We start from the raw sequence: 14,740 nt of genomic DNA, 5'->3' as shown, positions 1-14,740 counted from the left end.
TTGTAATCTTGAGATGCATTGTCTTGTCTGCCATTACAAATATACAAACAAACATATTTTATGAGGTATGCATACTTTAATTTTCTTTTTACACAAGATAAACTAACTTGAAAGGTTTTGATAGTTAGCTGTAATCTTGAGATGCATTGTATTGTCTGCCATTTAAATATCCTTATGTTTTTTCACAATCACTATTAAAATGATAAGATAAAAACTTGCAGAAAAAATATATTTCATTCCCTTAAAAGAGCAGGCAGTTCGCTGTAGCGCGCTGTAGTGTTGTACAACTGGTAAGTCTTGGCAGTTGAGTCGGGTGTACGTGCTAGTCGGTTGATTAAAATTAGCGCGTAATGTGGGTCGTTGTGGAGACGTGACAGGATGGCAGAAAGAAGCTATCATGTTTGGTAGTGCCCATGCCCACACAGTGAATGAACCTGAGGTTTTGTTGGCGCATCGACGAGGACTGTCCAACGTGTCTTCAAGGAATGGTGTATATCTCGCAGCCACGTAGCATGGCGTAAGAGCTATTATAGTAAAATGGTCCTAACCGATATGAACTAGAAGCGAGCGCCAGACCTTCTCAAAGAACATGGTTTCAAATGTGACAGGAATTCTGCCGCCAACGAATGCAGTACATTTTCTGCCTGTTTCCGAACGTACTTTGCGAACAGAACCACATAGAGTGAACATTTCGGGAGAAGGCCACTTCGCCGAAGACTACTGCTGACAGCAGCATATAAAGCTACACATTAATTGAACACCAGCTGACTGGAGGCGAGTAGTGTGGTTCGACGATTAGTGATCATTCTTCTTTTCAAATGACGCAAGTGTACCAGTGGGGTGTTTAACGCACTGTATACGGAAGGTATTACTGCCTGCCATACCATGTGCACACAGTGAAGCCTACGAACTGCTCTATTCTAGTACACTGGTCCCACCGACAATATTAGTATATCATGGAGACATTCATAGTTCAGGACATACGACGACATAAACTCTGAGATGGCGTGAAAAACTGCCACATTGTGCATGACGCCGAAATGTATCATTTCTTAGCTACTAAATCTATTCGCTACCCATTTTGCAGACAGTATCTACATATTCCGCTGAATGTAGAAACAAAAATATATCGCTGTACGACACATACTCCAATAGATATGGCTTCAAATACTGAGAAGCGTAACAAAATGCCACCTCTTGCATGAAGTTTTAATTTATTACTTTTTAATACTACAGTCACTGACAACACATTTCACTGACAGTATCCAGATATTTCGCTGAATGTACCTACGCAAATAGATCATTGTACGACTCATAGTTGCGGAGATATGACGTCATAATCACCGATGTGCTCGAAAAAATGTCGTGTCATGCATGAAGTTTTAACACACTTATTGCTTACTACTAAAACACTCTTACAGTCGAATCAACTTAAGGAAATCCCTGACACCTGGCAGCGATCTTGACAGCTTTAAATAGCGAAGGGTAATCGGCTGTAGTGTGTAGAAACAAAAGCCGCCTATAGAGCTTTGAAAAGGCGTTGCCATAGAGACGCTTACAACAACGCGTTGTAGACCAAGATGAAGTCTGCTGGGAACACTTTGTACCAGGTGTCTCTGGAGGAATGGTAGCTCATTCTTCCTCAAGAACCGAAGCTAGAGAACGCAGTGATGTAGGACGCTTGAGTCTGCAGCGGAGTCGACGTTCCAACTCATCCCCAAAGTGCACCAGTAGGTTCAGGTTGGGTTCAAATGGTTCAAATGGCTCTGAGCACTATGGGACTTAACATCTATGGTCATCAGTCCCCTAGAACTTAGAACTACTTAAACCTAACTGACCTAAGGACATCACACAACACCCAGTCATCACGAGGCAGAGAATTCAGGTTGGGTCCCTGGTTTGGCCAGTCCATTTCAAGAATGTTATTGGCCACAAACCATTGCCTCACGGATGCTGCTTCGTGCACCTTTAAAATAGTTGAAATGTCCCTGGTGGATTTGTTACTGAGGTGATGTGCAACGATTGGTCCACGTTCGAAGTCACTGGGTGCTCCTGACCCACCTATTCTGCTGCTTCTCCTACTACCAACAAAATACTCTCTGCACCTTTTCCACTGGTGGCTCAGCCTCGGGCGACATCTTGTGGTCAGTTCAGCTTAAGGCCGTCCGGATACTTTTGGTCAGATAGTGTACATAATGACAATGGATAAAACTACAAAAGAATCATTAAGAAATTTCAAAAATAAAATGTAATGAACTACTTGATGTGTGACAGGGATATGACGAAGCTGGAGGACGGCGTTGGGGAGAAGGTGCCCATGTTCGTCCAGATGGTGGTAACCTTTGTGGGCAGTGTGGGCCTGGTCCTCTACCGCGGCTGGGAACTCGCGCTTATCTGCCTGATCTCCCTACCTGTCAGCGTCATCGCCATTGGCATCGTCGGTTTCGCAACATCGCGCATCGCCAAGAAAGAAATGTCCAAGTACGCACAGGCTGGAGCTATTGCGGAAGAGGTGCTTAGCTCCGTAAGGACCGTCATTGCCTTTGGAGGCCGTGAGAAGGAAGTGGAAAGGTAGGTTCCTCTTCAGCAATAATCCATTAATTAGTACCTAATGAAACTTTGCTTAGAGTCATGTAACTGGAAGTTTTTTCTTTCAGTTGTTGTTGATATATCTCCGGATGTGTTTTTTCGTTCAGTAACAACTCCTCAATGTTTCACAATGGACCAGCTGGTGAACGGCTCTACGGAGTCTACTGATACGACTGTTATAATTTCAAAGTGTGCGGAGCGGAGTTACATACAGCTCTTTATGATTCTTTAGGCTTTGCCGTCTGACCCGTTCCACATATGGCTTTCGGGTCTGCCACTGGATCACTTCGAGTAAACCCGACAGTATTTCTTAGAAGCTACTGCTAGTCATCGTCATGTTGTTGGCGTTGGTTGCTGGTAGGAATTAGCAACTATGGTATCTATACTGCTACGGTCTTCTTGCGGAGACCTCGTCCGAAAGTCGAACATGCATGACTGGTTACGCTTCCTTAAAAAAAAAAAAAAAAAAGGGAGGAACCCTCAAAAATCATTGTCGAATCTCAATGTAACTTCGTAGATGTACACAGCGTTGGCGCGTGTCTAAGTGATCAGCGTTCACAATTCTCTGTGACTGGTACAACGGTCATCAGAGTGGACCTGTGTTGTTCGTGGAATGATCAGTATAAAGGATGCCGCATACTTCGTGTGAGGCAGCTATACCGGTTGTTGACACTTCGAAAGAGGCCTCATTGTGGATCTCAATTTGGCCGCCTGGTCAAATCGTGAAATGTCCAGATTTTTGGAGCGTCCAGATGTAACAACGGCCCGATTTTAGATTGCTTGGGAAAGTGTTGACAGGCACAATCGTTGTCAAGGTTCCGGTTGACTACTTCTGGCCACCATACGAGAGGCTCTCATTATGTACCAAGCTCGTCGTAACCATGGCATCCCTGCGTCTGCCACCCGAGAACAACTAATGGACTATTTGCAACGTTCTGTGTCATCTCGCACTATTAGAGACTAGGAGCAGCCGAGCTAGGGAATTACCGTCCCACGAGTAGGCTGCCATTAACACTGCAAAGGTAGCGTCTGGAGTGGCGAAGTCACGGCGAAGGATAGGCAGCTGATGAATGGCGTCGCATTGCATTCAGTGATGAATCACGGTGCGGCTCTAACCTGGATAACAGTGATCAGCGAACATGACGCCGGCACAGCGGTATTACCCCTGGCGTCAAGATGTGGGGAACCACCAGGTATGTTAAGGTCGGTAGTGACTGTCGGACCTCCAACGGCACAACAGTACGTCACGGACATCCTGATTCCTCAAGTGTTGCCTCTCAGGCTCTCTTCAGAAAATCCTTACTAATTTGCCTTACTTTGCCTTTGTAATAGGGGGTGGCTTCAACTTGGCAAGTTGACGCGGAGAATCATGCCATCAAAACTGGTGCCAGAGACAGGGGTTCGTGCGGCATTATTCTGGGTGGCTTGTCCGAAAGTTACTTCGAGCGGATAATTACAATTCGTGAAGGTAATATCTTCGACCTCCTAACAACAAACAGATCAGAGCTTACAGAGTCAGTTGACGTAAAGGAAGGTATGAATGATAATGAGGCTGTGATACATACTATGACTACAAGTTTTGCAACCAATGTTGAGAAAGGTAGGAAAATGTTCTTAATTTCTATATGTCTGACAAACCCTGTTCTCAGGGCTATGTTTTATTTGGATCAACTGAGTTATGTAAATGTTTGCAAAAATGACTAGGATACTTCACTCCATGTTACTGTAATATTGCCGTCTTCTGAAGAAGATAGATTTATATCTATTGAAACCTAGGTAAAGATTACTTTATCCTTTGCAACTGGTCGGCTGTTTTTTAATCTTTTGACGTGGAACCGTTGCTGTACCGCAGCTATGTTTAAAATACCGAAAATATTATTGCTTAACGAGAGTGACAGGATACGAATTTAAGAGCACCTGTGCAGTCAGCATCGAATATTCAGTGCTGAGGACTACGACGTGTAGCACATATGAAAAAAATTGAAAAGTATCGTTCAGTAAGCCTCAAACAAAAATGTTCCGAGCAATGTCTTAAGGTATGAAAAAACAACCATCTCCATTTAATAGCCGTGTTAGAAAACTTCTACGTAATCAAAGAGAGCATCGTCACAGATTCAAGAGAAGTCAAAACCTGGCTGACAAGCGAAAGCGTAAGGAGAGCAATGAGAGAGGCATTTTGTTAACCGATCTGAGTAAAAACCGTAAGAGGTTTTGGTCTTACGTAAAATTAATAAGTGGTTCTAAATCATCTACACGTTCACGCGGTGAACATAGCGGCACCGAAACAGAAGATAACAGAGAGAAGCACGAAGTACTGAATATTATAACCTTAACTGGTAAACAAACTGCCTTGAATTATTAAGCACTTAAGGCGAGCTTTGTTTATAGAACGCTTTATTGCTCTACAGACGATTTAAAAATGAAGAAATTTGTTTCTTTTACATATTGTCGAATATTAACTTGTTATGGGATAATATATGAAGGAAACTCAGCTTACAGTGCTTTTAGAAAATGGAAGCGTGTTTTAACGGTTATATTCGGTGTCGATTCTAGAAATTCCTTTCCAAAAAAGTAACTGCTTAAAATATTTATATTAATTAACCATCTTCCTCATTACTAATAGTTCATTTTTTTTTCAAAAATAGTGAAAAGAGTGTATATAGCACTGGAAACGAAAACAACCTTCACGAACACAAATACTGGATGGAGATGGTTACGTGATTGCATATGTATTCAACAACCTGCCAGAGCACACTGAATGTCACATGGATACTGTAGTGGAGTTGAAGTCTTAAGAAACTCTTTCCACTCCAGAGAAGACTATCTTCACAGATTATCTTAAGTTTAATGTTTCAGGTTATTTTATAATTGGCATTAGCACTATAACGTTAAGTACCTTCACTGCACTTTACTAAAATTAAATTAAACGTACATCTCTGTCTTGTTTCAACATCCAAAACACCAGTCTGCTCGGGTTTCATGCAGCACGGTAGCATGGTTCGACAATTAAGAAACAGTAAGGTCTAATTCCCTACCACACTTTCCCAACTGGGCCGCTGTAGTTTCTCCAGTGTCATGTTTCTTTACAGGATAATGACCGGTGCTTCATCTGCGTATTTTAAACATTCATCTGACCGCTAATAACAAAGAAGAGTAGGCTTCACATCATATCTAAACCTTGTTTTAATTCTCTCTGCAGATATGAGAAAAATCTTTTGTCCGCTAAAAAGCTCAACGTCAGAAGGAATTTGCTGAATGGGCTTGGATTCGGTATCTTGTGGTTTGTCATCTATGCCAGCTACGCACTCGCCTTCTGGTACGGTGTGGGGTTAATAATAGAAGACATGTACAAAACAGACGATAAGGTGTACGACGCTGCCACCATGATCACGGTAAGTTATTCGACTGAACGACTACAAAAATCTTATCTCATTATCCTTAGCTATATTTTTTCTCTGCATCAGGACAGTAAGAGAAGATTTAATTTCAATATATATCGTTTTCTAGTAATGTTGATGGACATCTGAACATAAACCGTAGTAAAGGTATTTTCATACTGGGAGAATAATCAATCGTTTTAAGGTAATTATATGCACATTAGTCAACATGCCACGTATATACATATGATGATAAGCTATTAAGAGATATTAACTTACACTGTGAGTGGCTGTGCAGATATTTTAATTACGTATTGCTTATTGTACCTATAGCCTACGTTCACATAACAGTAGTATCTACACGATCTTTAGTACTTCTAAAATAATAAAACTACAGAAAACAGTGTATATTATAACATTAATTACGTGTGCAAACCGTATATAAATTGAGAGAATGATCGCAGTTCAAGTAAAAATATTAAATATGTAAAATACAGGATAAAAATAAGATGAGAAAAATGTAAATAGAAATTGAGATGGGTAAAGAGAAATGTTCACAAAAACATAAAGACTGAAAGTTTACAGAAACATGTACGTTGTCACTAAGTGCTCAAAATTAGAGGAACCAAGCATAAAACTACTTACACACGAAATGGAAAATATTTGCCTACTGAATTCAAGATGACCAGGCTACCTTGGATCTATGGTACAGTGTGGTAAAAAAAACGTCATAGATATTCGTATTGTGAAGCAACTGCACTCATCGATATCGAGTTATTTGTAACATATTCGAAAGAGCAATACGGCAGACCGCAGAAGAGGACCATCCGTCCTTATCAAATTTTAGTCACGTGCATAGAAAGGCCCACATACCACGCCATCCTTGAGGAATACGTCCAAGCTCGACACTGAAATTTACTATATGCTGTTGATAACTTTTGTATGAGTACTGTGTACTTAAGCAATCAACGGCTTTGCTTAGTGTTAAAGAAAATTTCAGATCTTGTCCAATCACTTGACTACCGTGCTTCGAAAGAAAAAATTTCAGTTTACTAGAGGGGCTCCATTTAGAAAGTTTGCTTTCACTGAAGCTCTGACGGCTTTAATTTGGTTTGTTAAGAATTTGCGAACACTATTTAATAAACTGAAGACCAGTCTGGCAGACGATCTTTTAAAAAGGGGAAGAAAGGGAGACTTATTTTTTACCAGCGACAACAAGGTCATTAAAGACGGAGTCCAAACTTGGATTGAGAACGGAAGATGAGGAAGATGAAGGAAACTGGTTGTGTCATTCAAAAAGGAATCAGCCGGGAAGCCGAAGGAAACCTAAATCTTGATGAGCGAAAAGGGATTCGAACTGGCCCCCTCCGGAATGCGGATCCAGTGTCTGACACACTACGCCACTTTACTCGTTTTTATGATTCGACGCCTTACGAAGTCATAATAGAAGATAAGGTAGTGCTGTTGCCTGCTGTACAGTTGAGTTTGATAGGCGCTTCAGTGTTAAACAAATTAGAAACGGCCTCGGCTTTCGGTTGCTTGCACACAGAAAGGAAAGTTAAAATCTTTCATGTCATTCCAACGTAATCATTATAATTACACAGCTTCTATCAAAAGTTGGATCTAAGGAAGTCCTTGCTGTAACGTACGAAATATTACTACCCGGAGATTAGATGAACCTTAATCAAATTGTACTTTATTTCCATCTCACGTAAGTTAACGCTTTACTACACTACCAACTGAACTGTTGACGTGGAGTTCTGCAGCACTATAGCAGGTGCCTTTCTCTCTGCCGCAGGTGTTCATGGGCTGCATGACAGGCTTCATGTCGTTCGGGGTCGCGTCGCCATTTATCGAAGCATTTTCGATAGCGAGGGGTGCCGCCGCCAAGGTGTACTCCGTCATCGACCGCGAATCTCTCATCGACAGCATTTCCACTGAGGGAGAGCGCCCGGACAAAGTCGACGGCTCCATACACTTCAACGACGTGCATTTCGAGTATCCTTCCCGCAAAGGCGTGAAGGTAACTAAAAGCCATATTTTGTTCATAAAAATGTATTTAAACGCCCCAGGAGAAATCTGCAGTGTGCTTCACAACAAAAACCTTTCGTTTCTAAAATATATTTTGACACTTAGCTATTACATTAATCCCCATACTGTTCCTGCTATGCCGGCCGAAGTGGCCGCGCGGTTCTGGCGCTGCAGTCTGGAACCGCGAGACCGCTACGGTCGCAGGTTCGAATCCTGCCTCGGGCATGGATGTGTGTGATGTCCTTAGGTTAGTTAGGTTTAACTAGTTCTAAGTTCTAGGGGACTAATGACCTCAGCAGTTGAGTCCCATAGTGCTCAGAGCCATTTGAACCATTTGTTCCTGCTATCATTAATACTGATCTTTCAGATCCTGAAAGGTCTGAACCTGACCATCAAAGGCGGTGAGACAGTCGCTCTGGTCGGGAGCTCAGGTTGTGGCAAATCTACTTGTATCCAACTAATACAGAGGTTCTACGATCCGATAGGCGGAGCGGTGAGTATCTTCAACTTAAATAAAATGCTTTTTCTTAACCTTGTACGTTGAATGAATGGAATTATCTGTGATTATTACAGTTTGTCCAGTATCGTCAAAACAGTAATCTCTTTCTTCGCTATTTGTACGCCTGACTTTGTTAGCACGTAGACGCTCAATCGTGTTTTAGTCTTGCCCTAAAGCTCAGTCTTTCTGAAAGAAAAGAATGAAGCAGTATTATGGCTTAGCGACCTGTCGACTACTAGGTCATTAGCGACCGAGAACGCGAGAAAATATGGTCCTATTCTTTTATTCGGTCACTAGTTGAGTAGTTCGGTGCGGCAATACAAGACCACAAAAGGAAAGCTGAAGTTTTAAACTGCACGTGAAAAAAAAGTCAGTCACGGGGGAGAATCGTACAGTCGTACCATTATTTGACCTTCGCACGGACTCCTGTGTGGAGGTCATAGACAGAGGCATCTCTGGCGTTGAGAAGCAACTGAAAGTGTTGAAAATAAATGCCTGTTGGGTCACATGGAACTGGCCATTTACGTAGCTTGCGCCTATTGCGAATCCTTCGCCCAGCTCAAAGTCGCAAACGACTGGAGAGAAATGAGGGAGAATTCTGTATATAAAAAGGATAAAAGACCGGATCCGCAAAATTACAGGGCCGTATCCTTCCTCGAGACAGAAAAACTTCAGTCCACAACTTTGCACCGATTTAGAAGACATCGCTCGCGAGAAACTCAGCATGCACTTTTCTCGCCCTATATCTTGCGACCCATGGATGAAGGGCAACTGACAGATTCCACATTCCTAGATTTGACACAGTGCCAGAGTGCATACTGTTAACGAAGGCCCGAGCACACGGGAGGAATTCACAGACAAGTGAGTGGCCGGAAGACTTCTTACCTAACTGAACGCAGTACGTTGTCCTCGACAGCGAGTGTTTGTCAGAGACAAGTATATCATAGGTGTGCTCTGGAGAAGTGTGATAGGACAGCTTTTGTTCCCTATATACGATATGAGGAATAGGGCGAGTAGCGACTTGCGACTGTTTGTTGATGATGCCGAAGTGTAGGGGAAAGTGTCGTCGTTGAGTGGCTGTATGAGGATACAGGATAACTTAGACAGAATTTCCATGTGATGTGATGAATTACAGCTACCTCCTAATGTAGAAAATCTTTTAGTGTTCTAATACATTTTTAGTGACATGCTGCTTTGACACAGTCACGTCGATTAAGTATGTGGGCCTAACGCTCATGTGCGATGTGAAATGTACGAGCTCATTTGATTGGTTGTAGGGTACGCAAATGGTCGACTTCGGATTATTGGGAATATTTTAGGCAAGTGTGGTTCATCTGTAAAGAAGACTGCGTGTAGAACTTCAGTGCAACCCACCGTTGATTACTGCTCGAATCTTTAAGACCCCACCAGGTCGTATTAAAAGAGGCCATTTATGGAATTCAGAGGCATGTTACTATTGGTACGTTCGATCAGTGCGTGAGTATCACGGAGACGCTTCATGAACCCAAATGAGAATTCCTGGATCGAAGGAGAGGTTCTGTTCGAGGAACTTTATTGAGGAAATTCAGAGAACCGGCATTTGTGGCTGACTGCATAGAGATTCTACTACCGACAGCGTAGGATTCGCGTAAGGACCGCGAAGACGAGAGAAATTAGGACTCGTACTGAGGCACGTGGATAGTTGTTAGTCATTTTTCTCTCGCTCCATTTTCGAGCGGAACAGAAAAGGGGACGAGTAGTAACTGTACAAGTTACCTCCATCATGCACCGCCTGGTGTCTTGCGGAGTACGTATGTAGATGTCGGTGTAGAAGCCCGTTGGTACCAGGGTGGGAAAGAAAACCAGCCTTGAAGAATGAAAATACCGCCGACAACTGGTAAAACTTATTTTAACTGACCACACTAACGGTTTTACGGCTTACAGCCGCATCTTCAGGTGCGACAAAAATTATTACATTAATTGATCACAGGTGAACATTCTTGGTTAAGGAATTAATTAACAACATTGGGTTCCCCTACGATGGATTGATATAATAATTTTTGTTGCACCTGAAGATGTGGTTGTGATCTGCGAAGCCAGTAGTGTGGTAAATTAAAACCAAGTTTTATCAACTGTCAGTTGATCACCTTCATCAGCTGCGAATGCCCTGCATATAAAACAATTTGTGAAATCAACTTTTCAAGGTAATGGTCTCAGCATTCGCTATCAACTAACGGGAACAACAGAAACTTAAGTTGGGGAAGTGTTGTGACTTAACCACTACACCGCTCCACTTCGTGGCGTTCCCTGTGTCATTTTGATAAGGTTGAGGATTTTTTACATTTTTATTACGGATAAAGCATATAAACACACGTGGAGGACTTATATAACAATACATTATTCGAGTGCTTCTACAAATGTACCGTAAAGTATTTTGTTTGATTTATAAATGAAGCACGAGGACAAGCGGAGTTAATTATTTTTGAGCGAAAAAGTTTACAGACGTACAAATGAGGTCCACGGAAGATGACACATAGACGGTGTCGAGGCTCGAGGTGGATGACATGTAGAGTGGCAGGGTTGATTTGGGTCGGTAGGCTGTTGTTGGGATGATAACAGACGACTGCTCACTCATTTTACTGAAGAAGAAACTGCAACACTCGTATCGATCCTCTGCTGTGGCGACGCCCTCCGCGGCGTGTGTTGAAGGCAGTGAGCGGGAAGACGCTGTGGCATTAGGTGGCCAGAGGCCTATTGTGACGTCAGAAACGCTGATGTACGGTGTGTGTTGCAGGACGTGTGGTGTCCGGGCGGAGTTTAGCAGCCCAGGGCGTGGAACCCTGCCTGCTGTGGTCCTTATAGAGGAAGGCGGACCTCAGTATGAGTGCCCGCCCTTGGGAGGGGAGGCGTACAGCAGCAGCCCGCCCATGTGGAGGTGGTCGGATAGCCGCACCCACCTGGTCTCGAACAGCTGTCCTCTAAGGCAGAAGGCCATCAGTGGCTGAAAGTAGGTCTGCAGGTGACCCACTGTCTGGAAGGCGCTAAGTCCACAACATCGGACTTATGGCCAGCAGTAGGAATACACTTGAGGGCTGCTTGTACAACCATGTCGCCTCTTGGACCATGAAGACCTCTCCCCACCGACTTATTTGCGGCACCAAAATGCGTAAACAATAAGGAAAATGAAAACATTTTGTTTTCCCGGAGGTGTAATTATCGCCCGCATCTCGTGGTCGTGCGGTAGCGTTCTCGCTTCCCACGCCCGGGTTCCCGGGTTCGATTCCCGGCGGGGTCAGAGATTTTCTCTGCCTCGTGATGGCTGGGTGTTGTGTTATGTCCTTAGGTTAGTTAGGTTTAAGTAGTTCTAAGTTCTAGGGGAGTGATGACCATAGATGTTAAGTCCCATAGTGCTCAGAGCCATTTTTTTGTGTAATTATTAGAATAAATATGTTTAACAGTTTTGCGATAAGGCATTCTGCAGCCGTATATTTTTCTTAGGGACAAAACTTAATAGAGACAGAATCTGTAGTTCTCTTTCTCCCTATCATGATTATTACTTTCGAATATCCGCTCCCTTAGCTGAGTGGTCAGCCCGTCTGACTGCCATGCAGCGGATCCCGGTTCGATTCCCGACCGGGTTGAAGACCTCTGCTTTGGGACTGGGTGTTGTGTAGTCCTCATCATCGTCATTTCGCCCAGCGTGTCGTCAAGTGAAAAGACTTGCGACTCGGCGACAGAACTTCTCCAATTGGGGACTCGCGGCCATCAATGCCTTACGATCGTTTCATTCACTGTTTGAATACAGTCCCTATTTGAATATAATTGCTGTCTGAATACAAGTCGTATACTCATATTTATAAATGTTTAACACATTGACACAGTAGTCTAGTTGTAAAGGTTTAATGGTTAAGAAGTTGTACATAAGCTAAAATAAAACCTAAGCTGTGACATAGCTGACAAAATTCGTCATTCACTACTTGGCGCAATAAGCGACACTCGCACACGAGTCATACCAGTTTATCCGCACTCATTGCTGCTGAACGAGGAACCTATTACAAGAACACTGGTTCGATGCATTTTTCCCCCTCATTCAGGTGGAGCTTGATGGCCGCGACATTCGGAATCTGAACGTGGGCTGGCTGCGCTCGCAGATCGGCGTGGTGGGCCAGGAGCCGGTGCTCTTCCAGACTACCGTTGCTGAGAACATCCGCTACGGGCGGGACACCTGCACCATGGAGGACATCGTGGAGGCCGCCAAGATGGCCAACGCGCACACTTTCATCTCCAAGCTGCCGCAGGTATAGCTCGCCAATAGAAATCAGGATGCTTCCGAAATAGGTAATACAAATCTATAGGGTAGAGACATGGATTTGTGGGGAACGAAACGAACTGATAGTATACTGAAAGCCAAAAAGTAACTACAATCTGACACTCAGTAGACCAAGACACAGAACAACATTGGCTGAACAGTTACACCGTGCTCTAGCAAGAAAGTTGATAATCATAACTGAAAGGCATTATAGAGTGTCCTCTATCGAATTATATATCCAATATTTGTGTTCTTAGACCATCAAACATTCGTTTGAAGCTCAGGACCTTTAAAGTTTTCAACAAACACAAATATGATACCTTCCACTAATAATTAAAAAGCAATATATAACTTACTTATAATGTCCGTTAACACCTTATCTGCTCAACATTTCCAACATTTTACAATTATAAAAAATTAAACTTGCGGGTCATAATCTGAGGAAAATTAAATGGCATACATCAATTTATCTTTGAACATAGTCTCGCTTCCCTTACCACATACAACAGCACCTTGACTGTTTCTATGGCTGCAACTTGTCTTCGCAAAAAGGGTCAGTAGCTTTAGAGAACTTCACTGTCGTAAAACTCATAAGCAGTGAACAAATTAACAGCTACACACATAGCTTTCTACCTTCTCCTATTGCTTGTCGCACAAATTTTATCATATTTTACCCGAGACAAACGAATAATTATTTAACACTTACCCTCCTCCTTGACCGACCACCTTCCCAAACTACTCATGCCACCTTTGCCTGGCCTCAGCGCCAAGAAGGTGATTTTAACAACACATCACAAGACACACATAATTTCTCCGTACCTCAAATTTTCATAAGATTGAAATTTTGTAAATGAATACACTAGTTCCTTGAAGGAATCTTTTCCAAAAGTATTTCGGTGAAAGGCGTTATCAATATGTTATCAAAACGTGGCACTTCGAAACACACATCTACTGTGTTCTTCAACATGACCACTTATTGGCAGGACTTAAACCTAGGTTAGAAAGGTCACGAGGTCTCAGAAGTTCCAAAGAACGACATACGTACATCTCTCCACTTTAACGGACAACCATTTCCCGTCCTCTTCATCCACAATGGCGACACTCAATCCATGTGCCTTGGCACACTTGGGACCTGCTGTCGACACCCGTTCGGAGTCCAAACGTTGTTTAGTCCGCATCGCCTGTTGGCCCACTCCACCTCCACCTTGTAACAGGAAAACGGGGTGCCGAAGCTATAAAAATTAGACTATTGAGCAAAGAAAGAAAGTCATTCGTTCCGATGAGTCTTGTTGCACACGATTTCCAAAGTCGGGCCGAGTTTACATCTAAACAGTGTTTCCATGATGATCTGGGGAGCAGTATCACTGTACTATATGGACTCCATTGTTACTCAGCAAGATAGCGTTACTGACAAGGGTTTTGTGACCATTGTAGCTCATCATGTCGATCACAAGGTACATTTGTTCCCCAACGGTGATGCTATGTTCCAAGACTGCAGGGCCCTTGTTTACATAGCTCGTATTGTCCAAGACAGGTTCTCTGAGGTTGATGGTGAACTGTCACACCTCCCATGGCCACTACAGTCACCAGATTTCAGTATTATTGTGCCTTTGACGTCTAAAAGGTTCAAATGGCTCTGAGGACTATGGGACTTAACTTCTGAGGTGATCAGTCCCCTAGAACCTAGAACTATTTAAATCTAACTAACCTAAGGACATCACACACATCCATGCCCGAGGCAGGATTCGAACCTGCGATCGTAGCGGTCGCGCGGTTCCAGACAGTAGCGCCTAGAACCGCTCGGACACCCTGGCCGGCCTTTGACGTCTGCTTTAGAGAGAAGGGTCCGTGATCGATATCCAGCTCCATCATCGTTACCTCAACTTGCCACTATTTTGCAAGAATTATGGTGTAAGTCTCTCTTGAGAACCACACAAGACCTCTATTTATCCCTTA

The 14,740-nt window shown here is 43.2% G+C and overlaps 1 protein-coding gene across 1 annotated transcript in view; it reads left to right on the top strand.

Moving 5' to 3' along the window:
* Nucleotides 1-14,740, top strand: part of LOC126252988 (ATP-dependent translocase ABCB1-like) — a 75,793-nt gene that overhangs the window by 12,681 nt on the left and 48,372 nt on the right. The window contains exons 5-9 of the mRNA XM_049954015.1: nucleotides 2,275-2,571; nucleotides 5,789-5,981; nucleotides 7,765-7,989; nucleotides 8,365-8,490; nucleotides 12,570-12,773. Coding sequence (XP_049809972.1) covers nucleotides 2,275-2,571; nucleotides 5,789-5,981; nucleotides 7,765-7,989; nucleotides 8,365-8,490; nucleotides 12,570-12,773 — 1,045 coding nt within the window. The remainder of the gene's footprint in view (nucleotides 1-2,274; nucleotides 2,572-5,788; nucleotides 5,982-7,764; nucleotides 7,990-8,364; nucleotides 8,491-12,569; nucleotides 12,774-14,740) is intronic.

This window comes from Schistocerca nitens, chromosome 4 (assembly GCF_023898315.1).
Source record: "Schistocerca nitens isolate TAMUIC-IGC-003100 chromosome 4, iqSchNite1.1, whole genome shotgun sequence".
Classification (NCBI taxonomy): Eukaryota; Metazoa; Arthropoda; class Insecta; order Orthoptera; family Acrididae; genus Schistocerca; species Schistocerca nitens.
This window is presented reverse-complemented; position numbering and strand designations above follow the sequence as displayed.